This window comes from Triticum aestivum, chromosome 5A (assembly GCF_018294505.1).
Source record: "Triticum aestivum cultivar Chinese Spring chromosome 5A, IWGSC CS RefSeq v2.1, whole genome shotgun sequence".
Taxonomy (NCBI): Eukaryota; Viridiplantae; Streptophyta; class Magnoliopsida; order Poales; family Poaceae; genus Triticum; species Triticum aestivum.
In genome coordinates this window covers 462,649,127-462,672,420 of record NC_057806.1, presented here as the reverse complement: position 1 = coordinate 462,672,420, position 23,294 = coordinate 462,649,127, and the positions used below count along the sequence as shown (strand labels likewise).

Sequence of the window (23,294 nt, the reverse complement as noted above, 5' to 3'; positions counted from 1 at the left end):
AACTTTGCTATTTGGTGTCGTGTTGTTGTGTGTGTGCACGTGTTGGTGTTGGTTGTGTGCATCTTACCTATGCAGAGGCCGGATGTGTGTTCATTGTGTCTGTATCCTCTTGATACTTCATTACAAGCTAATAAAATTCATCCTTTATCAAAAAAAAGTATCCATGAGAAAATACGCATTGAAGGAAAAAACCAGGGGAAAAGGAGCAGTTCCTGGCTCCCAAAAAAAATCAGCTACCGGTATTTTTTATAGATATCAAAAATATTATTTATAACATGTTCAGATAACTATGAAGATGTATAAACTTGAAGCAAGCGTTGTCTACTATACCAAGTTAACATGAAAACTCATGGGTAAAATTAAGGTCTCTAGAAATGACTATGGAATCCACTTCCAAGTGTATTGCTTCTAGGACAACATCCACTCCAATGAGCACATCCAAATGTATATGCCCTTTCCTACTTGTTACTTCAAAGTATCACATCATCTATGGTCATAAACTGTGGCAACCAATCTTATCTTAATTAACAAACTTGCTCAGTTCATGTCTTCCCACGAAAATAAAAATTCCATAGCATTCCAGCTGCGACATACAAAGATATACTGATTTGTGCGAGGGCAGGCCAGTAAGAGATCTCCTTCAATGAATTGCTAACTAAAGAGTATAAATAAGGCACCTCCAATACTCTGTAATTACAATAAACCTTAAACTGCAGCAAACCATCTTGGAGCTTTGGATTGAACCTGGAAAAGCAGAAAAGAGCAGTATTTCGTATCAAATTCGCAGGTTATGAAACACATACAAATTCCAAAATCATTTGTGGTTTGGCAGAAACAGGATTTAGGTCAAGCCTATCATAAATTAATTACTCATGAAATAGCCCAGTAGGTTCTCTTGTTTGCCGGACTCTGAAGCTTCTTATAAGTTCTTCAAGTCAAGTTGATTCAGAGATGCGTAAGTAGAAATGTAAAAACATTCTATGATAGATTTCTTCTACACAAAGGGGACGGTATAGACATATAGAAGAGCTAAGGCAAGCGTGCAATGACAAACGGCATGGATAATCTTATTTCAAAGAACAGGTAGATGGATAATCTTGCAGTGATATCATCAGCACAACATTGTTCTAATAGGGGAACCCCCATCTACCTGACCAAAAATAATAATATTAAGCAGCCCCATGATTCTTTCACCACTTCTCTGTGGAGAAATGAATTTGCAGATCCTAACGGGCGGTTGGTGCTTTGTTTACCCTTAACTCTTACCATGGTCTCTTCCCTCAGCGGTGCTAAGCACAGAGGCGCTGGTTCTTCTTCACAACAGCACGCACACGCTTGGTCTTACGAGCCTTTTTGCCAAAGCCCCCTAAATACGGGAACCTGATATCAGATTCGTGTGCGTGTATTTTCTCTCGCAGATCACTCAGATATGAAGGAATGGCAGCATATTCATGAAGCATCAGGCCCCTTGTCCTACAGCAAGAAAGAAAGATAACATTAGGCAATCATGTTGCACAGTGGAAGTTAGGGTACCGGTGATACTTACCATTGAAGATTATGACAATATGTCATAAGATGATCTGGAAGCGTGAAAGGCCGCACGGATGGACGAACCATCTTATTCGAATAATGCACCTTTGTGTACATTGTTGTGTGCTCAGAAGAACCACTGCCTAGAGAATGCAACACAACGGGATCCTTGTTTGATACATATGAGTAAACAGAGTTGCCGCTGATGCAAGGGAGGTTCATGGTGGAGATCGACAGGCAGCGGTCTTTCCCTAGGAACAAGGCCTCATCACCAAGGCTGTTCACCGGAATGAGATCCCCACCATGCACGTTCACCTGAAATAGCGTGACGGTGAAGTATCGCCACCACTCCATCTCAGCGCAAATGTCATAACCCATTCGATGATGTTGCACGGCTAGAAGCATGCGTCCCCCGGACTCCACGAGGAAGTAGGAGGATCTGAATATGTCAACCAACTCACGCGGGACATGAGCGTGGATTTGGAGGGTAGAGCTGAACGAGCTGCCCTGATGCCGGTATGGTGCCGTACAGCCGGCCTTGGAAGGGCAGGGTGTTGTGGAGCATGATGTCTCGATGGATCACCACCCAGCTAGGGTGGCCTTGGCGCGCACAGATAACCATCTCTGCGCTGGTTAACCATGCCACAACGGCGATGGATGTGTCGGCGCGGCAGACAGCGGCGCCCATCGACAGCAGTGATGTGAAATTGTTGATCTCGGTGTGGAATATGGTGGCGAGGGGAGGGAGCTCGACGATGACACGCGTGAAGGGGTGGAGCACGCGCACCACGGAGCTGTCCTTGTCCAGCGTGATGATGAGGCCGTCGGTGATGCCGACAATCTTTTGGCGGTGGAGCTCCGGCAGGCGGACGGCGAGGCGCTGGCCGGTGGATGTGTGGAAGAAGGTGATCTTGCACGCGGCTGTCACCGGCACCCCGTCGCCGTCACAGAGCGCGACCCATCCGCGCGGGCTGAAGCGCTTGTCCAGCAGGGTCGCGTCTCGTGGGCTGGCCGTTGAGGATCGCCACGGCGAGCACACGGCGCGGAACCTGATGTATTCTGTCACGTCCGCTGCGAGCAGCCGCAGGGAGATGAGGTCGGCGATGTCCCAGGGCAGGGACGCCCAGCCGCTTGTCGGGATGGAGGTCGCCCGCCGCTTGCAGCTGCCGGCGACAGGATCCCCTTTTACGGTTATCTCCTAACCGCGCCATTGACATCGCCAGTGGGAAGAACTGCCGCCGAGATATAAGGAGGCGGACACAAACTCCAGGCGATTCCACTTCTTCGATCGTATATATGGCGCTACGAAATCGGAATTAATCTGTGTTCGTTTCTGGCTCCAACTCGGATACTTCAATGGAAGAGGCGAGTCTGAACAGGAACGAGGTAAGTGGCAATTTGTGGATTAAGAAGGCTTTTTCCCCAGATATCAGCTTCTTCAGTGGAAAGAAAGAGGAACTAACAAACTAAGGGCCTCTTTGATTCATAGGATTACAAAAACATAGGAATAGAGAAAACGTAGGATTGGAATGACATGTCCATTAGATCCCTATAGAATTTGAGTTTGTTTGATTGTGTCACGAGAAAAACAAAGGATTTCTTTCAAGAGGTTGAAGTGGATGTTAGAATTCCTGTAAAATATAGTATAAATGAATTTTTAGGAAAAAAATCCTACACGATTCAATCCTACGAATCAAACGATCAATATAGGAAAAATTCCTAAAGATTCTAATTCTTCAAAAATCCTATAAAAATCCTTTGAATTAAAGAGACCCTAAACAGAGAGAACATACTCTTCTTTAGTTTGTATAGATGATGATGAATTGGAAGCTCCTCTGGATCTTCCATCTGGCCTTTCATCAGTGAAACAATGAGTCTGTCAAGTTTAGTGAATGTCAAACTAAAGAGTGTACCGTGCTTTTCTTTCCGTTTAGTGAATGTTCTTTAGAGAAGAGAATTGAAACCAATTACTTTTCCCCATTTCTTTTTCCCCGCATATAAGTTTTATCCGAAGTCAAATTTCATCAAATTTGACCAAATTATAGAAAAAAAAGTATGAGGCGTGCAATGTGCTACACGTCGGCCATTTGATATTTTAAAAAGATCGTCCGCGTTGCGAGTCATCCTATGTATGATGCTCATCATGTGATCATTGTTCCCTCATTGCAACAAGAACCTTGTCGACGTGGCACGACATCAGTACGGTGGCGCGGTCAGATGGGGCGGCGCATCATCGCGAGCAGGGGAGCGGAGCTGCGCATCAACTAGCCGGAGCGGGGATGAGGTGGAGATGTGGCGGTGTGGTTGCTCGTGGCGCTCGTCTCTTGAAACTTCAGCTCACCAACTTTTACGAGAAGACTATTTTCTCGTAAGGGTGTGCCTACGTCTCAGTCGACTGAAATTTAACTAAGTCTGTCAAGTGACATTACATACAAGAGAGAAAAAGAAAACACTGATTTTTTTTAACAAATCTCAATGTAAGATCTCATAGATATAATATCGACTGAAACTTAACGAAGTACTCGACTGAGACTTAGACTAGCCACAATGGAGAGTAACATATACTAGTAACATACACATATCCCTAAACTATATTACTATATAGTACAACCTTCCTTTCTTCCCTTGTTTATTGTATGACACATTATCAAAAATCCTAGTATGTGACAAAGTCTACCAATAACTATCTTACAACCATTGGAGATGCCCTAAGCAAAATTGTCTTGGGATGTGTTAAATTACTACCTAAGCTAGCCTTAGACTAGTCACAATGGGAGTAACTTAACTACTCCCTCCTTCCATCTATATAGGGACTAATACGTTTTTCGAGGCTAACTTTGACCAAATGTTAGCGCAATAATATATGACATGCAACTTACACAAAGCACATTGTCAAATTCGTACGTGAAAAGAGTTTTCAATGATATAATTTTCACATTATGCATGTCATGTATTATTAATCTTGTTAATAATCAAAGGATGTCTTGAAAAACGCATTAGGCCCTATATAGATGGAAGGAGGGAGTAGTAACATCACACATTTCAATACAAGATTGCTTATGTGGCAACTAATTAATGAAGAGAGAAGGGTTTGTGGTAACTTAGCTAGTTACTGTAACATCACACATTTCAAAGCATAATGAGTCTATAGCCCAAGGCTAGTCACAATAAGAGTAACTTAACTAGTAACATCACACATTTCAATATAATATTGCTTATGTGGCAGCTAATTAATAAGGAGAGAGGGGGTTGTGGTAACCTAGGTAGTTACTGTGACATCACACATTTCAAGACATAATGAATCTATAGCCTAATAAAAAACTCTTTCATGATACTCTCTCCGTCACGGTTTAGAAAACGCGCTTGGAAATTCTCTGGGACCTAGGTGGTTATCTATTGGTTGTGAGATGTGCTAAAAAATAGCATTCACACTACGCATGCATATAGAAAATGTATATCGGAGTACTAATTAGCTACTAGAAATAAATGCAATGTGCCCTAAACATTGTTTATTGTGGAAATGCACGTAAATTTAACTGTGAGGGAGTACCACTAATATGTTACTACCCACTATGGAGGTAGTAACATAGACTAGTAACATCGGCAGGTTACTACTCTATGTTACTTCCCACTGTGAGCAGTCTAATAAATGAACTCTTTCATAATACCACTTATATGTTACTACCCAATATGGAGGTAGTAACCTAGACTAGTAACATCGGCAAATTACTACTCTATGTTACTCCTCACTGTGAGCAGTCTTACAAAATTGCCCCATGTTTGTATTTAGTATCTTGCCACAATAAACATAGCAGCGATCTTCTCCGTTGGGAACCAGCAATACACGGTGAAGCCCGCACCCGGATATAAGCAAATCCATTCGCCTCTCTCGCCGCGAAATCTCGGCCGTTGGGTCACGAATAGACGGTTAGGATACCGCGCCAGGAAGCTGTGACGTGCTACGATTATCGGAGAGCATGGAGTCCAGACGTACATGCACGACCGAGTATTTCTTCCACTTATTTTACAACCGTTCTTGACTTTGCGTACACCAATTCCAACCCCAGTGCTGCGATACGCGCACAAAAGGACCGCGGCGACAAGATCACCCACCACACCGGCACGTGGGCCAGGATCACTCTGTCGGTCTCCACGACCCACCTGTCAGCGACAGACACCGCTTTGTCTCTGTGCGTTCCAAGTGTTCCCACTCGCTGTCTGTGCTCTCCAGCTCCACCCCAAGTTGAACCGGTGCCAAACTTCACCAAACCCAACGACGACCAATCCACTCCACGTCTCCATCTCCACACACACCACTGCCCGCCCGCCCGCGCACGCGGGCCATTCCATTCATCTCCCCCGCCCCGCCGATGCGCGCCGCCGATCCCGCGCAGCAGCAGCAGCCGCCGCAGCCGCCGATCGATCCGCGCTCCGCGGTAGCCTAGCCTAGCCATGTCCCCCCACACGTCGTGGAGCCCCCCGCTCCCGGGCGTCGTCACGCTCAACTGCACGGACAGCGCGTACGAGTGCCTCCCGCTCTGCCCCGGCCTCGACTGCCCCGACTACGCCGCGCCCCCGCCGCCGCCGCTCCCGCTCGCCCCGGCCGCCGTCGACCGCCGCCTGCCCGTACGCCTCCTCCTCACCGTCTCCCTCCTCTCCGCCTTCCTCTTCCTCTCGCTCGGGCTCGCCACGCTCCTCCTCTACCGCCGCCGCCGCGCCCTGCGCCGCCGCCGCCGGGCGGCCGCCGCCCAGCTGCCACACGGCGAGGGGTTCGGCGATGGAGGGGACGAGGAGGGAGGCGGAGGCGGAGGCGGAGGGGTGGTGCACCACGTCTGGTACATCCGCACGGTGGGGCTCGACGAGGCCACCATCGCGTCCATAGCCACCAAGGAGTACCGCGGCGTGGGGGCCGGCGGGGACTGCGCGGTGTGCCTCGGTGAGTTCAGCGACGGCGAGCTCGTCCGCCTCCTCCCGCGCTGCTCGCACCCGTTCCACGCGCCCTGCATCGACACCTGGCTCCGCGCCCACGTCAGCTGTCCGATTTGCCGTTCCGTCGTCGTCGTGCCATCCAGCCTCCCGGCTGCGGCGACTGATGCCGAGGCAGAGGGCCGCCAAGTGGAAGAGCACCAGGTGTTTGACGAAATGTCCCCGTCGGAATCACTGCCCGAGGGTTCTGAGGATTCCGATGCCTCGTCGGACACTCAAAGTGAGGACACCCAAGTTGTAGCAGAGGAGAATGGAACTGCGACGCCCAAGCCAATACGGCGCTCAGCCTCCATGGACTCGCCGCTGTTCCTTGTGGTTGTGCCTGAAGGTCAGGGTGGTGCTCTGCAGGCTAATCGCAAATTGCCGAGTGGTCGACAGATGAGCATCTTCAGGGCGAAGGAAAAGGAGGCAGCAGGGACATCTTCATCCTCTTGTCAAACAGGCGGGTTCAAGATTGGCAGGTCCATGTCAAGCAGTGGTCGGGGATTGTTCTTCTCACGGAATGGGCGCTCCACTGGCAACGTGCTGCCACTGTGAGTTGGTGTAATGTTACTGTCAAGAGGATACAGCCTCAGCAAAGCCGGGAGCTGGTAGTGTATCAGTGTCTGTTAATAGAGAGTTTACACGGGATAGCAGTGGCTCGGAGAGAAAATCTCATCTGAATTCTGAAATCTGTGAGTTGACCAGAGTAATTATCGCGTGATAAGTATTTCTTGAGTGGATGTGCTCATGTTAACTTGCATGCCCAAGTTTCCTTTACCACAATGTCAACATCAAGCTCTGGTTAAGTGAATTTTGGGGAAGAAGCTGAAGGTTGGCTTGTTCATGTAATATTTATGTTGCAATCTTGCAAAGAGTGGACCACTGCCTGCTTCAATGTATATTGTTTCTAGAAGGGGGTGGTGCAAATGTAAGAATCTGTCCTTTGGGGAGGAGGGGCTGCCCTTATTCAGTCTGTAACAGTGGATATCACTGAGCACATACCAAATACGACTTTGCACTAGTAACTGAATATCTTAAGAAATAACAACTACTTTGCATCATTGTTATTTGGATGTCTAGTGAACCAATGTAATACCAGCTTTCTGTGCGAGTTCTTGTTGTTGGCAGGATATGCGTGAACTTGAAAACACAATGCTGTTGTTTGCTCCTGTGGTCAAGGAGGAAGGTGCACCAGAATGAGGTACCTGATTTCTCTTGTCAGCCCTTTCTATTTTATGTGTTGGTATTACTTGTTTTTTGCTCGAACACGTGCCAAAAGGTGTGAAATTATTTATTAGAAGAACACTTATCATGTTTATGCTATTAGTAGACTGCAAGAGGAAACCATATGAAGCAGCCGTTGCTGATGCTACTGAAATGGCAAGAAATACCTTGAATACATTACTTTGTAGTTTGGGGAAGCAACCCTTGGTGATGCTTTTGGTAGGCATGTATTCAGCATGGAACAGTGGAGATGATCGAGCTCGTATAAAATAAGAACTACGTCCATGTTTATTATTTCCAAAAGGGGATGGTGCGAATGTAACAAAATCAAGAATCTGTAGTTTCGGGAGACTAGCACTTGCTGATGCTTTGGGGGGATCAACAATCTGTAATTTGGGGACCAACACTTGCTGATGCTATAAATAGGCAGTGTTCAGCATGGAACAGTGGAGATGATCGAGCTTGTATAAAATAAGATCATGCCAATGTTTTATTGTTTCCAAAAGGGGACGGTGCTAATGTAATAAAACATTGAATAGATACATTATGGAGGCTAACACCTGCTGACGGTTGGATAAGGGGGGACCAACACTTGCTGATGATATTGGTAGGCATGTGCTTGGCATGGAACAATGTAGATCACCGAGCTCGTATCATACAAGAACCTGCACTAGTAATTAAACATTTGGACATTCGGTAGGCTGTAGGCTTATTTATCATATGGTTGTTTCGGTGTGAACTACTTTTGTGGCAGCATATACATGGACTCGAAAATGCAATACTCCCTCCATCTCTAAATAGATGGCTTATAAATTCAGTTAAAAGTTAACTATTTCTAAGTTTGACCAAATATATGGAATAAACTATTAATAACTACAATATTTAATAAATACACTATGATTCCTCAAAAAAAAACTATGTAATATCTGACGGTGGATATATTGATATTTGATTTGGTATTATTTATACCGGATAGCTGCAGTGGCTCGGAGAGAAAATCTCATTCTCATCTGAAATCTGTGAGTTGACCAGAGTAATTATTGCGTGATAAGTATTTCTTGAGTGGATGTGCTCGTGTTAACTTGCATGCCCAAGTTTCCTTTATCACAATGTCAACTTCAAGCTATGGTCAAGTGAATTTTGGGGAAGAAGCTGAAGGTTGGCTTCTTCATGTAATATTTATGTAGCAACCTTGCAAAGAGTGGACCAGTGCCTGCTTCAATGTTTATTGTTTCCATAAGGGGGTTGTGCAAATGTAAGAATTTGTCCTTTGGGGAGGAGGGGCTGACCTTATTCAGTCTGTAACAGTGGATATCATTGAGCACATACCAAATAAGACCTTGCACTAGTAACTGAGTATCTTAAGAAATAACAACTACTCCCTCCGTGTCAAAATATAAGACGTTTTTGGACACTGATACAGAGGGAGTACTTTGCATCATTGTTATTTGGATGTCTAGTGAATTAATGTATACCAGCTTTTGTGTGTGAGTTCTTCTTGTTGGCAGGATATGCATGAACTTGAAAACACAATGCTGTTGTTTCCTCCTGTGGTTAAGGAGGGAAGGTGCACCAGATTGAGGTACCTAATTTCTCTTGTCAGCCCTTTCACTTTTATGTGTTGATATTGCTTGTTTTTTGCTCAAACACGTGCCAGGAAGTGTGATTGTTTTTTTTTTACTAGAAGAACACCAAGAAATTGGAAAAGCTTACAAGGCGAAACCTCCAAAGCAAGGGAACCAAAATCCTGTGCTAGCCAAGAGCATAAAAGCTAAAAAAAGACATGTTGGTATTTCTTTGAACTTGTGAAAACCTCCGTACAGTTTATGAAGTCTATATGCATTTCAAATATAATGTGTATTGAATACTATTGCAACATTTTGTCCTATTGCTTACGACCATGTTTTTTATTTCCAAAAGGGGATGCTGCAAATGTAATAATCAAGAGTCGGTAGTTTGGGGAGACCAACACCTGCTGATGCGGGCCTTTGGGGGGGGGGGTCAATAATCTGTAGTTTGGGGAAGTAACCCTTGCTGATGCTATTGGTAGGCATATGTTCAGCATGTAACAGTGGAGATGGCCGAGCTCGTATAAAATAAGAACTACGTCCATGTTTATTATTTCCAAAAGGGGATGGTGCGAATGTAATAAAATCAACAATCTGTAGTTTGGGTAGACCAACACTTGCTGATGCTTTGCGGGGATCAACAATCTGTAGTTTGGGGAAGCAACACTTGCCGATGCTATTGGTAGGCATGTGTTCAGCATGGAACAGTGGAGATGATTGAGCTTGTATAAAATAAGACTATGCCAATGTTTTATTATTTCCAAAAGGGGATGGTGCTAATCTAATAAAATCAAGAAACTGTAGCTTGTGGAGACCAACACCTGCTGATGGTTGGATAGGTGGGGGGAGGGGACCAACACTTGCTGATGATATTGGTAGGCATGTGCTTGTCATGGCACAATGTATATCATTGAGCTTGTATCATATAAGAACTTGCACTATAGTAATAAAGCATTTAGACATTCATTAGGCTGTAGGCTTATCTATCATATGGTTGTTTCTGTGTGAACTACTTCCGTTGGCAGCATATACATGAATTTGAAAATGCAATACTCCCTCCAGCCCTAAATAGATGGCATATACTATATTTTCAGTTAAAAAGTCACCTATTTCTAAGTTTGACCAAATATATAGAGGAAACTATTAACAACTACAATATTGAATAGATACATTATGAAGATATATCTAACGGTGGATATATTGATATTGATTTGGTATTTTTTATCTTCATATTTTTGTATATATGCTTGATCAAACTTAGAAAGCATTGAGTTTTTGACTCAGTTTTGTGCCACCTATGTGGGGACGGAAGGAGTACTGTTGTGTGCGCCTGTGGTTAAGGAGGAAAGGTTCACCAGATTGAGATACATCACTTCTCTTTTGTGTTGGTATTTCTTTGAACATGTGAAAACTTCTCTATAGTTTACAAAGTTCATGTACATGGTAACATAATGCATATTGGATACTATTAAAACATTTAGGGCCTTTTTGGATAGGGTTGATTTAATCCAAATAAGAACTAAGTAACAACTAACAAAAAATATCTATGCAGTCCACCTCATCTGAAGACCCCCTTGGGCACCTAATAGTAAGCATCCCTAAGATTGGCCATGGTTTAGTCTTTTTAGTTTATGACTAGTTGGGTATATGCCATTCAATGTTACTTTGATTAAAACTCGAATTTAGTTGCTATTAAATTCATATTCTGCTAAGGTATGGAAAAATAATTCAGAAAGTAATGAATGGACAAAACCATTGACTAGAATTACTGTAAGCTATAATTGAACTTGATGGTTTCATTTCCTTGGCTGAACTAAATTTTGTACTTGTGCCATTTATTTTTCCATTACAGCCAACTCATGTGTCCCATTTTCTCTAAACAATCCTAATAACGGAAAATGCTAATTAAACTAGTCCCATGCGGCCATGCCCTGCTTCAACTACCAGGGACAATCCCTACTCTGTTATCAAGTTTTTAATGGTTTCTGGAATAAATATGGAAATAAGCAAACATAACATGACCTCCAATTTCTGTTTTTTTTATTACAACCATTTTTGTGCCGATGAAGGTGCTAGGTGCGTGTTTATTTTCTATATCTATGCTCTTTTTCCTAGCAGTAATCTCTCTCCTGTTGAAGTGGCGTAGCCAGCAATCTGGCAAGGTATGGCTTGTGAAGTACCTTTAATTTGCCATGTATACCTAGTATATATAGTATATATAGTACATCTTTGAAGATTTGAGCTGAGTTGCATATAATAGGTACCTCCGCCACACCTTAAAATTGTTCCTGCCTCCGCCAGGCCTACTGGTCATCGCATTATATGGTAGGTGCACAGTAAGGAACAAGTTTCCACATGCTTAAACGAGTTGAAAACATGCTACTCCCTCCGATCCAAATTAATTAAAGTTGTACTAAAGCTGCGTCAATTAATTTGGATTGGAGGGAGTAATTTTTTCTTGAATTTGGTAGGTAAAATATATTTAGTATCATCTTGATTATGACAAAGCATGAGGCTGCTGCATCAAAAGTCTTTTCTATGTCTTTGCTCTCCAAGCTATATTGCACATTTACACCAGAGAACTCGTGAATATCAATTGTGAAATAAAATGGCCATCTGTTCACCTAAGTATCAGTAACTTTATCGGTTATATAGAACTCAAGAATTCATAATTATCTTCTCGAAATTACACATTTTTTTCTTCGAGAAAACGCAAAGATTTTGCGTTTCATTTCATTGAACAGAAAGAGAGTTTAGCAGTACAGTTCTCCGAGCAGGAGAATTACAGGGACATAGTGTAAGAAATTAGTGGACGTCCCAGGTCCTCGGGAGGATCAGTCCCAGGCCGGTGGCGCCTGCCCTGACCCAGAGCGTCGCCTCATCTTTAATTCTTGCCATGAGCTGGGTGGCGGAGGGTTGCGCGCCGTCGAACACGCAGGCGTTCCGTTCCTTCCAGATCATCCAGGCCGTCAAGTGGATCGCCGATGCAAGCCCTTTCCGCATTCGTTGTGGCGTGGCTTGCTTGGCTTGCCGCCACCAGTCCTTGAAGCAGCTGTCCTGGACCGGGTCGGGCCGCCGACAGGTCAGGTGTAGCCAAGTGAAGGCATCGTGCCAAATTTGCCGCGAGAAGGGGCATCTGACCAGCAGGTGCTTCATCGTTTCTGGCTCCTGGTCGCATAGGATGCAGCGGGAGTGGTGCTGTACCTCAACAATCATACATGTTACCCTGCAAAAAAAAAACATTCATACATGTTGTTTGAGAAAGCATGCTAAGCTCTGGTCATCAAACATCTAAGGATATTTTGTAAAAAGAAAACTACAACACTTGAGATTTTACCATGTGCTTCGTTTACTATTAGATCTCATTATACTGAAGCTTCAGTGCTAAATTTTAGAGTTATGATTCACCATTCATGTACCTAAAAATTCCTTTCTTGATAGACGTAGCAAAGCACATCATTGTTGTTTGTTCTGGAGCTAAAGCACAGAGGAAGTTGTCTTGCATGATAAAATATCACACCAACCGACAGTGGATTTTAGATTTTAAGTTGTCTTTTTTTGTGATGCTGCTGCCGGTTCATCTTTTGTTCCCATTGGCAACTTCTGAAAAAATCTGCTTATGCTTTACTTTATGCCCCCTTATTCACCCTCTTTCTCCATCATTGTCTCCCCTTTTCCTATACCTAGTCTCTTTCTTCAAGTGGAATTATTTATTAAGAGCCGAGACAGATGAAATTGCGTATCTGTTAAGTTGTCTATTTGTTGTTTGCTTTTATTTGATGGGGGTCGCAGCTGCTGATCTCCAGTTGTCCACAGGCTACACCTTGGTTGATGGTAACATATGCACTTTTAAACTGTAACATGTGTACAATTCGGTTGGCATGGTTTGTACTTGTAACTTATATTTCATGTTTTTAATTCCATTAGTATTCTTACCTTTCTCTTCCAACATGTTTTCACATGTATGATCCCTTTTCATTACATGGAAGTTGAGATAACAAGGTTTCCATGCGTGTATAACTCAGTACACAGTAGATCTGATAGAGGCAAAGGCATGGAAGCTGTTGTTGCTGTGTATCCTTCTGTGATTTGTGAACACGGCCTTTGCTTCCTCTAGTGATTCCTTTCAGGCTTGAGTTTATTCTCAAAGATTAATGGAGTGGTGGAATATGCAAGTGAAGCATATCTCATCCTATGTCTTAAGGTAAACCACGATCATTCTTGTTTTGATTAGGGGCTCTAGTGATGATGTTGTGAGCTTAGAAGTGTTGGTTAACTGGTAATTATTTATGAGAAGTTTCCAACAGCCTGAAGACATCATTACATGTAGCTGTTTTTCCAATGGTTTTTAGAAGTAAAATCCTTGCATATTTATCTTATGAGTGGTCAGTTCGAAAAGAAAGCCGTATGCTGTACTGGGACTGCTTTGCTAAACTGTCACAGGCTGCTACTTACAGGTGGTCCTCTCTAAGAGCCATCTTGACCTAAATTTGGTCAGTCAGGAAGTATTATGTCAGATGACCATATTGGGAATTTATTAATCTGCGTATTATTAAATTCACAGTTGATTATGATTTTCCTGATACCGCGTTACCGGTTCTATCAAGGTTAAGCACATAACTGAGAACACTAAGGTTATGAGGCCCTGGAACAGGTCCACACCATCTCTAGCTCCTTTTTACTATAGCTCTTGCAAAGATGTGATCTATGCCATGGCTGTTGAGATTGGTTCTCCACATTCACTACTGCATTAAGCTATGGTTGTTCCACTAACCAATGAATAATTAACAGGAATCCTGCATGTCATGTCTGCTTTTGAGACTGGTTAATTAAGAGCGATTTTTGTCCTGGCGTACAACCTGTTTTGGCATGTTTCAAGCCATGATGCTCTACTTTTTTTGTCCCTGTTGGCTATTGCTACAAGCGGCCTCTAAGCATACGGACAATTCATAATATTATCGTCGGTGAATTCGTACGAATATACTACCCTGTTGCCCCCCTTGTCACACGGATCTGTCAGTTTCACGGGCACTCATATAGTCACATGCTTGGGCATACACGTGTACGCATACACTGATGATGCATATCCATGATGATCCATCCACTATTTCCCCCCAGGAAACACGCACAGTAAATAATAATACCACTCCTCATATCAGTCGCACATCTTTTTCCCTGACTCAAACCTTTGGACGGACGGTGTCACCACTGAAGCTGCTGTCTTTCTACATTTTTTTACTCCCAGGCGAGACGGAGACGCCACCCTTTTACCTGGACGGAGTTTACATCGATTGGAGCAGAACATCTCGGGGCCGGAACGCGACACGCTGCATGGGAGCAAAGCTGCGCATGTGCTTTGTCCCGTCGGTCGAATCGGCCGGGTGCGGAGCATCGCTGTTCGCAGAAACGGGGCGGCCTCTGCAGCCCCCGCTCCACTATTCGGTCAATCATGCTTACATGGAAATGGTAAAAGGCTATTCCGGTAAAGCGCCCTGTTCTAGAATCTTTTTCCCTGGGTCAATGGGACGACACGGCACAGGTAAAGCGTCCTGCGTTTTGGAGCTCCTCTCTTCTGCTTGTCTTGGCATCCATCGATTGGCTTTGCAGTACTGCATGCCTGCCTGGCCTGTGTTCGTGTCCCTGTGCTACGCTGCTTTCTCTAAAAGGCTCTGCCTTCTTTACAGAAACGGACTTGTCATTACTATGGCACGCTGAAGACATGAAAAATACTCCAGGAGTATAACCGATTAAGGATGTAATCAATCGTGCTACTCGTTTGGAACTAAAAGGGAGATGGTGTCTGTTGGTGTTTTGGCAGGGAATGGCGCTTCACGGGGGGAACAGGATGCACCGAGGAGGTTGAGGAACAGCAGCGGACAACAGTGCCCGATCCTATGGAGCACGGTAGGCCACAGGGAATGCCATATGTCATGTCTGCCATGCATGGAATTGTTCTCTGCCTTCAACTTTCAAGCGGTTTGGAAGCATTGCATTGCATTGCAATATTGCATGCCCCCCATTTTGAACAGAAGAAGCAACACATGCCTAGCTACTCTACATGGAACATCTCTACCGATGCACATTATGAACAAATTCATTATTTTTCATCCATGGATTCAGCACTAAGCATTGCATTGCAGAGATGGACTTTATTGGTTTGCACACGAGTCGCCTAACTTGCTAGAATAAACTAATGTTGCGCATTGCATAATGTGAGGTGAGATGCTGCCCTAAGCCGCCGCAGTAAGCTCTTGCTCTTCCTGGATCTTCTCGACGATCTGATGGGCCGCGGTGGCGATCTCGTCCACGGAGGTAAGTTGGCAATCGTCCTCCACCTGCAAATATTTCCAGCATCAGATTACGCCTAGGGCTAAATTAGCTTGAATGATGCACTTCAGTGATTTTGTATTTTTTTTTAGGAAGGAATCACAAAGGCTATTGTTACTAGGCCTAGGGTTATAGCCCCGACTCACATCGTACGATCTCATCAGTAATTTAAGTTACTACTAAGACAGCGATTCCAACTGGAAACACGCCGGACGTTTTAGCTAGGTTTGCTGAGGTCCATTAGAGTAAACAGCTGGGAGAATTTGGAGGCGTTTGCTGTCGAGGACAACGCAAAATACAAAAAGCACGGAAACCTAGGCACCAGCTTGTTTCAGGCTGAAGCGGTATGATATTGCTAACCAGATATAGAGGCACTGCTGCCGTAAACCTCCTTGGACTGAGGGCCATATGCATGCATATCACAAAAGCCGGAGTTGTTTACTTGTAGCTAGGCGTGCTACGTAACGTACCTTGAGGCTGAGCGAGTAGAGCACCATGTGGCCGGCGCTGCTCATGTTGAGGTGCAGCACCGTGAGCCGGTGGCCCTGCAGCCCCACCAGCAGCCGCAGCAGCTGCCTCGGCCGCCGCCGGGACAGCATCCGCAGGTTCGCGTGGCTCTCCACCATCGTCACCTCCACGTCCGCCACCGCCGACGGCTTTGATCCCGACGCCTCCGCCTCGGCGCAGCCGTCGGCGCCCTCGTCGTTGTTCGCCGGAGGTGCTGGTGCCGGTGCCGGGGTGGCGCTCATCGAGTACTGCGGGAAGGTGAAGAAGTTGGCGAACGGCGGTGGCGGCGCTTCCCCGCCGTCGACGGCGGCCGCGCGTTCCCGGGCCTGCCTGTGCGTCTCCAGCGTCTGGAGCAACTGCTCCAGCTCCTTGACGAAGTTGATCGCACCTCCGACGATGGACGCCTGATCACCCTACGTAGTACGCAGCAATAGCACACACTTCAGTGTCAACTACTCCATAAACAACCGAGGAAAGGGGTCGAGGAGGTCAATGGCGGCTGTTAACGTACCCTTTGCGCGTAGGAGGGCGGCATGAGAGAGCGGAGCGCGGCGAGGTACTCGTTCATCTGCTTGCGGCGGTTGCGCTCGACGGCAATGTGGGTCATCCGCTGGCTCTCCACCTCCTCCGAGTTCTTGGCCATCCTCGTCCGCCGCCGCTTCCTCCGCCCCGTCGCCGCCGCCGCCACGGGCGCAGCATCATCCTGACCCACGCCGGCCGCGCTCATCTCGCCGCGACCTCCGGACTCCTCCTGCGGAGCGGCAGTGGCGGCGACGGCGGAGATGTCCAGCTCCTGGAACGCAGCTTGAGGCAGCAGCATCGACGAGCACGCCGCCGCGACGGCGGCGTCCCAGTCCCCGCCGTCCAAGCCCGCCAGCCCTTCGCCGCCGCCGAACAGACCATTCCAAGCTCCCCCCGCCCCCGCCCCCGCCATGGCGCAGCGACCGAAGAGACCAGCAGCAGCGCGGGAGAGCACCGCGGCCTCCAATGCCATGCCTTGTCTACCTCCGGTGGATCTCTCCCCCAACTCCCAATGACCAAAGGGCGCGAGCTGGCTAGGTCTTCTCCATGGCAAGTTGGCGACGGTTGGTGGCCGGGGATGGAGACGGACACGTGAAGCGAAGGGAGCTAGCTAGCCAGCCAGCGCTCCTGTGAGTGAGTGAATGATGCTGCGTGTGTGCTCGGGAAACGGAGTGGGACTGGGGGAGGCGTGTTGCGGTGAGCCGGTGGCGAGGGTGCTATATAGGATGATTTTTGATTGATGGGAGGGCTTGGAAGGTTGCGGATTTGCGTGTGATTAGGCCATGATTTGGTCGGAGTCGGAGTGGGTCGTACTACTGCCTCGTCGCCGGAAAGCTCATCATGGCCTCGTGGGAAAGAGCATACGGAGAAAGTCTCGACTTTCCAGTGTTGGAATTTGTTGATCTCGGCTCGTGAAGAGAAAAGGGGGGAGCCGAAACCTCGTTCTACGTGCCATGATCGGGGCAACGAATGTAACTTCGGCTTTGGCATGGTTTCCCTGGCACCACCCGTATAAACGTGTGTCTGGCTTGTGCTGAGGTGATGACCTCAACATTCCCCAAACCCTTCCTCCTGCCGATTCCAGCGAGGTGCCGAGGAAAACGAGGATCGACGCCATCGCCGGCCACCGCGAGGCAATGCCGGCGGTTTTTGTCTAAAAAAAACAACAGGCTCTACCTTTTCTCTCTTTCTTTTTGTTTTTCATTCAATCCGTTTAGCCATCTTGTATATCTTTGCCCTTTACCAGCGTGATCCTTGATGTATGTGCGTTGATATTGGTTTTGTGTATCCCAATCGTGCAGATGCCGGCCGGTTGTGTACTGTTTATATTTCCTTACTAGTACTTTATAAGCAATTAAAAGCGTTGTTTATTCAAAAAAATGGGTAGTGTCCGCCCCTCTCCCCTAATGCTGATGTTCTAATCACAAAACCCAGGAGTTACTTGACATTCAGTACATGTTTATAAGTTTCTTAGCCAGCAGAAGTGAAGATGCACATAATGCAACAGAAACGTTAAAAAAGAGAGGAAAGTACATGCACATAATGCAGTAGAAACATTCAAAATAAAGTAGGAAAGTACATTGGAGAAAACTGTTATTACAACATTAGAAAATAAAAACGCTTGTTAGCAAAGTTTAAGAACAATTTTACTTAGCTTTAAAACAGAAAAAGGTTTACTTAACAAACAACTGAATCTTTTATATAACACATGCATGCCTCTTGCATGGTTAAAAAAACTAAGGAGACTTTTTTTTGAAGTAAAACATCCTCTTTATTTATTAGAAATAATGGTACATCGTCTATAGGATTTACAATATCATTGATAGGTTCCTCGAACCAATCCCTTCTCTTAAAAATTTTAGCTAATCTAGCAATTTCATGAGCTACTTTATTTGCTTTTCTATTACAATGTTCAAATCTAATTGACGGAAAATCACAAGCCATAAAATAACAATCATCAAACACAGGAGTCGCCGCTCCCGATGAATGTCCTCTATCACTAGTAGAAAACAGGGCTTTGGTCTAGGCCGGGTCAGCCCATTAGTCCCGGTTCAGTCTAGAACCGGGACCAATGTGGGCATTGGTCCCGGTTCGTGAGCCCAGGGGGCCGGCCCGGCCACGTGGGCCATTGGTCCCGGTTCATCTGGACCTTTTGGTCCCGGTTGGTGGGATGAACCGGGACCAATGGGCCTCGCTCCTGGCCCACCACCATTGGTCCCGGTTGGTGACTTGAACCGGGACCAAAGGCTCCCCTTTAGTCCCGGCTCATGTCACCAACCGGGACCAATGAGGTGCCTATATATACCCCTCGCTCGCGAGCAGAGCACCCCAGTGCTCTGTTTTTCTCTGGCCGAGGGGGAGAGGGCTTTGTGGTGCTCTAGCTCACCTCCTATGCACATGAGGTGTTCGATGGAATGCCCGAGCCACACTACTTAAGCTTTCTCCTCTCGAAGCTCGACCTCCAAGCTCCATTTTCCTCGAGATTTGTCTAGATTTAGCGGTCCGTCACGCCCCGTCCCCGTCTTCACCGCTGTCGATCACCCGCGCCGATCTCATCACCGACACCACCGTGGTGAGCCTCTTGTTCTTATCTTCTTTCTGAAAGGAAAAATATTCTTACTTGTATGTTTAGATAGATACTTGTATCATTTTCTTACATTTATTATTGCATCTTATATAGTGCGATGGTTTTGGTATCCGCCCCCGTCGGCCCTCGTCCTGTCTATGATTCGGATGTGGTATGTATATTATCTTTATAACTATTGGTTCATTTATTGTTTATGAAAATTATGCCGACCAACGTGACATAGATTTTATTTATCTAGGATGTATGTGAATCGGAAATGCCAACCGACCCTATTGTTGAGAGGTTAAATTTAGTTGAAGAAGAAAACAATTTGTTGAAGGAAAAAATAAAAAAATTGAGGAGGAGAAGATGATATTGGAGTTGCATGTTGCGGATGTCGTCGATGATCACAAGATCAAGATGGATGCAATGCGCTTGAAGATTAGAAAGATTAGAAAATATGTCATTCATACCGAGGCTTGGTATCATTATGCCGTTGGATCAATTGTTACCTTGGTTGCGATTATGATCGCATTTGTTTTCGCATTGAAATGTTTTACATAGTTTCAATGTATGGTTTAATTAATTAGATGCTCTGGAGAGCTATATGTTGTTAGATGAGAACTATGTATGCACTTTGGTTTTAATGTGATGATGAACTTCTATTAATTTGGACACTTAATTATATATAATGCACGCAGATGAACCGACAATGGATGTACGTTGTCAGACACACCCGCGAGTACATTAAGGGCGTGCATGAGTTTCTCGATGCAGCTGAGGCAAACAAGCAGAATGGTTTTATGTGTTGTCCATGCACTGAATATGGGAATACGAGGTCTTACTCTAACCGAAAATCCTTCACTCCCACCTGCTTTACAAGGGTTTCATGCCACACTATAATGTTTGGACGAGGCACGGAGAAATAGGGGTTATGATGGAAGACAACGAAGAAGAAGACTACGACGATAACTATGTGCCCCCTGAATACGGTGATGCTGCAACGGGGGGAGCTGGTGAAGATCAAGAGGAACCAGACGATGTGCCCAATGATGCTGCAACGGGTGAAGCTGCTGAAGATCAAGAGGAACCAGACGATGTGCCCGATGATGATGATCTCCGCCGGGTCATTGTCGATGCAAGGACGCAATGCATTAGTCAAAAGGAGAAGCTGAAGTTCGATCGCATGTTAGAGGATCACAAAAAAGGGTTATACCCCAATTGCGAAGATGGCAACACAAAGCTCGGTACCGTACTGGAATTGCTGCAGTGGAAGGCAGAGAATGCTGTGGCTGACAAAGGATTTGAGAAGCTACTGAAAATATTGAAGAAGAAGCTTCCAAAGGATAACGAATTGCCCGACAGTACATACGCAGCAAAGAAGGTCGTATGCCCTCTAGGATTGGAGGTGGAGAAGATACATGCATGCCCTAATGACTGCATCCTCTACCGCGGTGCATACAAGGATCTGAACGCATGCCCGGTATGCGGTGCATTGCGGTATAAGATCAGACGAGATGACCCTGGTGATGTTGAGGGCGAGCCCCCCAGGAAGAGGGTTCCTGCGAAGGTGATGTGGTATGCTCCTATAATACCACGGTTGAAATGTCTGTTCAAAAACGAAGAGCATGCCAAGTTGATGCGATGGCACAGTGAGAACCGAAAGAAAGATGGGAAGTTGAGAGCACCCGCTGACGGGTCGCAGTGGACCCAAGGAATGTATGGTTTGCTTTAAGCGCGGATGGCATTAATCCTTTCGGGGAGCAGAGTAGCAATCACAGCACCTGGCCCGTGACTCTATGTATGTATAACCTTCCTCCTTGGATGTGCATGAAGCGGAAGTTCATTATGATGCCAGTTCTCATCCAAGGCCCTAAGCAACCCGGCAATGAAATTGATGTGTACCTAAGGCCATTAGTTGAAGAACTTTTACAGCTGTGGAATGAAAATGGTGTACGTACGTGGGATGAGCACAAACAGGAGGAATTTAACCTTAAGGCGTTGCTGTTCGTGACCATCAACGATTGGCCCGCTCTCAGTAACCTTTCAGGACAGACAAACAAAGGATACCACGCATGCACGCACTGTTTAGATGACACTGAAAGTATATACCTGGATAAATGCAGGAAGAATGTGTACCTGGGCCATCGTCGATTTCTTCCGACCAACCATCAATGTCGAAAGAAAGGCAAGCATTTCAAAGGCGAGGTAGATCACCGGAAGAAGCCCGCCATGCGCACCGGTGATCACGTGCTTGCTATGGTCAATGATTTACACTACGCAATCTTTGGAAAGGGTCCCGGTGGACTAGCTGTTCCGAATGACGCTGAGGGACACGCACCCATGTGGAAGAAGAAATCTATATTTTGGGACCTACCCTACTGGAAAGACCTAGAGGTCCGCTCCTCAATCGACGTGATGCACGTGACGAAGAACCTTTGCGTGAACCTGCTAGGCTTCTTGGGCGTGTATGGGAAGACAAAAGATACACCTGAGGCACGGGAGGACCTGCAACGTTTGCACGAAAAAGATGACATGCCTCCGAAGCAGTATAAAGGTCCTGCCAGCTACGCTCTTACGAAAGAAGAGAAAGAAATCTTCTTTGAATGCCTGCTCGGTATGAAGGTCACGACTGGCTTCTCGTCGAATATAAAGGGAATAATAAATATGCCAGAGAAAAATTTTCGGAACCTAAAGTCTCATGACTGCCACGTGATTATGACGCAACTGCTTCCGGTTGCATTGAGGGGGCTTCTACCGGAAAATGTCCGATTAGCCATTGTGAAGCTATGTGCATTCCTCAATGCAATCTCTCAGAAGGTGATCGATCCAGAAATCGTACCAAGGCTAAGGAGTGATGTGGCGCAATGTATTGTCAGTTTTGAGCTGGTGTTCCCACCATCCTTCTTCAATATCATGACACACGTTCTAGTTCATCTAGTCGACGAGATTGTCATCCTAGGACCCGTATTTCTACACAATATGTTCCCCTTTGAGAGGTTCATGGGAGTCCTAAAGAAATATGTCCGTAATCGCGCTAGGCCAGAAGGAAGCATCTTCATGGGCCATCAAACAGAGGATGTTATCGGGTTTTGTGTTGACTTCATTCCTGGCCTTAACAAGATAGGTCTTCCTAAATCGCGGTATGAGGGGAGACTGACTGGAAAATGCACTCTTGGAAGGGACTCAATAATATGCAGGGACGGATATTCTTGGTCTCAAGCACACTACACAGTTCTACAGAACTCTACCTTGGTGACCCCGTATGTCGATGAACACAAGAACAGTCTGTGCTCCAAACACCCGGAGCAGTGCGACGACTGGATTACATGTGAACACATCAGGACTTTCAGCAGTTGGTTGGAAACACGTCTCAGAGGTGACAACACTGTTTGTGATGAGTTGTACTTGTTGTCCAGGGGACCATCTTTGACTGTATTGACTTACAAAGGATACGAGATAAATGAGAATACATTTTACACGATCGCCCAAGATCAAAAGAGCACCAACCAAAACAGCGGTGTCCGCTTTGATGCAGCAACCGAGAGCGGAAAGGATACATATTATGGTTACATAGTGGACATATGGGAACTTGACTACGGACCTGATTTTAAGGTCCCATTTGTTTAAGTGCAAATGGGTCAATCTGTTAGGCGGCGGGGTACAGGTAGACCCACAGTACGGAATGACAACAGTGGATCTGAAAAATCTTGGGTACACTGATGAACCGTTCGTGCTAGCCAATGATGTGGCACAGGTTATCTATGTGAAGGACATGTCTACCAAACCGAGAAAAAGAAAAGATAAGGAAGCGAATACATCATACGATGAGCCAAAGCGCCACATAGTTCTTTCAGGAAAAAGGGACATCCTGGGAGTGGACGGCAAGACAGACATGTCTGAAGATTATGAAAAGTTTCATGAAATTCCTCCCTTCAATGTCAAGGCTGACCCAAGCATCCTGATAAACAATGAAGATTATCCATGGTTACGGCGCAATAAGCAAATGACACAAGCGAAGAAAAAATGAAGACTTTCTCCCGCAACTTTGTAACACACGAACATGCTACCATTGTCTGTTT

The 23,294-nt window shown here is 45.8% G+C and overlaps 3 protein-coding genes across 3 annotated transcripts; 1 reads left to right on the top strand and 2 right to left on the bottom strand.

Annotated features, from left to right (window-relative positions):
• Positions 1-1,365: 1,365 nt before the first annotated feature.
• LOC123101392 (uncharacterized) lies at positions 1,366-5,984 on the bottom strand. The gene is made up of 4 exons (XM_044522866.1): positions 5,845-5,984; positions 5,562-5,691; positions 1,547-2,728; positions 1,366-1,473 (listed from the first exon to the last, which is right to left on the bottom strand). The coding sequence occupies exons 1-3, from the start codon at positions 5,982-5,984 to the stop codon at positions 1,988-1,990; spliced, it is 1,011 nt and encodes a 336-aa protein (XP_044378801.1). The 3' UTR covers positions 1,366-1,473; positions 1,547-1,987.
• Positions 5,792-7,559, top strand: LOC123104039 (E3 ubiquitin-protein ligase RING1). The gene has a single exon (XM_044525760.1). The coding sequence runs from the start codon at positions 5,983-5,985 to the stop codon at positions 7,051-7,053; it is 1,071 nt and encodes a 356-aa protein (XP_044381695.1). The 5' UTR covers positions 5,792-5,982; the 3' UTR covers positions 7,054-7,559.
• Positions 7,560-15,230: 7,671 nt separating this feature from the next.
• LOC123104038 (transcription factor bHLH94) lies at positions 15,231-17,368 on the bottom strand. Its single transcript, XM_044525759.1, has 3 exons — positions 16,636-17,368; positions 16,088-16,537; positions 15,231-15,625 (listed from the first exon to the last, which is right to left on the bottom strand). The coding sequence occupies exons 1-3, from the start codon at positions 17,116-17,118 to the stop codon at positions 15,521-15,523; spliced, it is 1,038 nt and encodes a 345-aa protein (XP_044381694.1). The 5' UTR covers positions 17,119-17,368; the 3' UTR covers positions 15,231-15,520.
• Positions 17,369-23,294: the final 5,926 nt, after the last annotated feature.

What these genes read in the sequence shown, in the direction of transcription:
- LOC123104039 (XM_044525760.1), top strand. Translation starts at nt 5,983, where the DNA reads ATGTCCCCCCACACGTCGTGGAGCCCCCCGCTCCCGGGCGTCGTCACG.
- LOC123101392 (XM_044522866.1), bottom strand. Translation starts at nt 5,984, where the DNA reads ATGGCTAGGCTAGGCTACCGCGGAGCGCGGATCGATCGGCGGCTGCGG. An exon ending in GCGCGGGCGGGCGGGCAGTG is followed by an intron (nt 5,692 to 5,844) that starts GTGTGTGTGGAG and finishes TGTCGCTGACAG; the next exon opens with GTGGGTCGTGGAGACCGACA. An exon ending in TGTACGCAAAGTCAAGAACG is followed by an intron (nt 2,729 to 5,561) that starts GTTGTAAAATAA and finishes TGGCGCGGTTAG; the next exon opens with GAGATAACCGTAAAAGGGGA.
- LOC123104038 (XM_044525759.1), bottom strand. Translation starts at nt 17,118, where the DNA reads ATGGCATTGGAGGCCGCGGTGCTCTCCCGCGCTGCTGCTGGTCTCTTC. An exon ending in CGCCCTCCTACGCGCAAAGG is followed by an intron (nt 16,538 to 16,635) that starts GTACGTTAACAG and finishes CGTACTACGTAG; the next exon opens with GGTGATCAGGCGTCCATCGT. An exon ending in TCTACTCGCTCAGCCTCAAG is followed by an intron (nt 15,626 to 16,087) that starts GTACGTTACGTA and finishes AAATATTTGCAG; the next exon opens with GTGGAGGACGATTGCCAACT.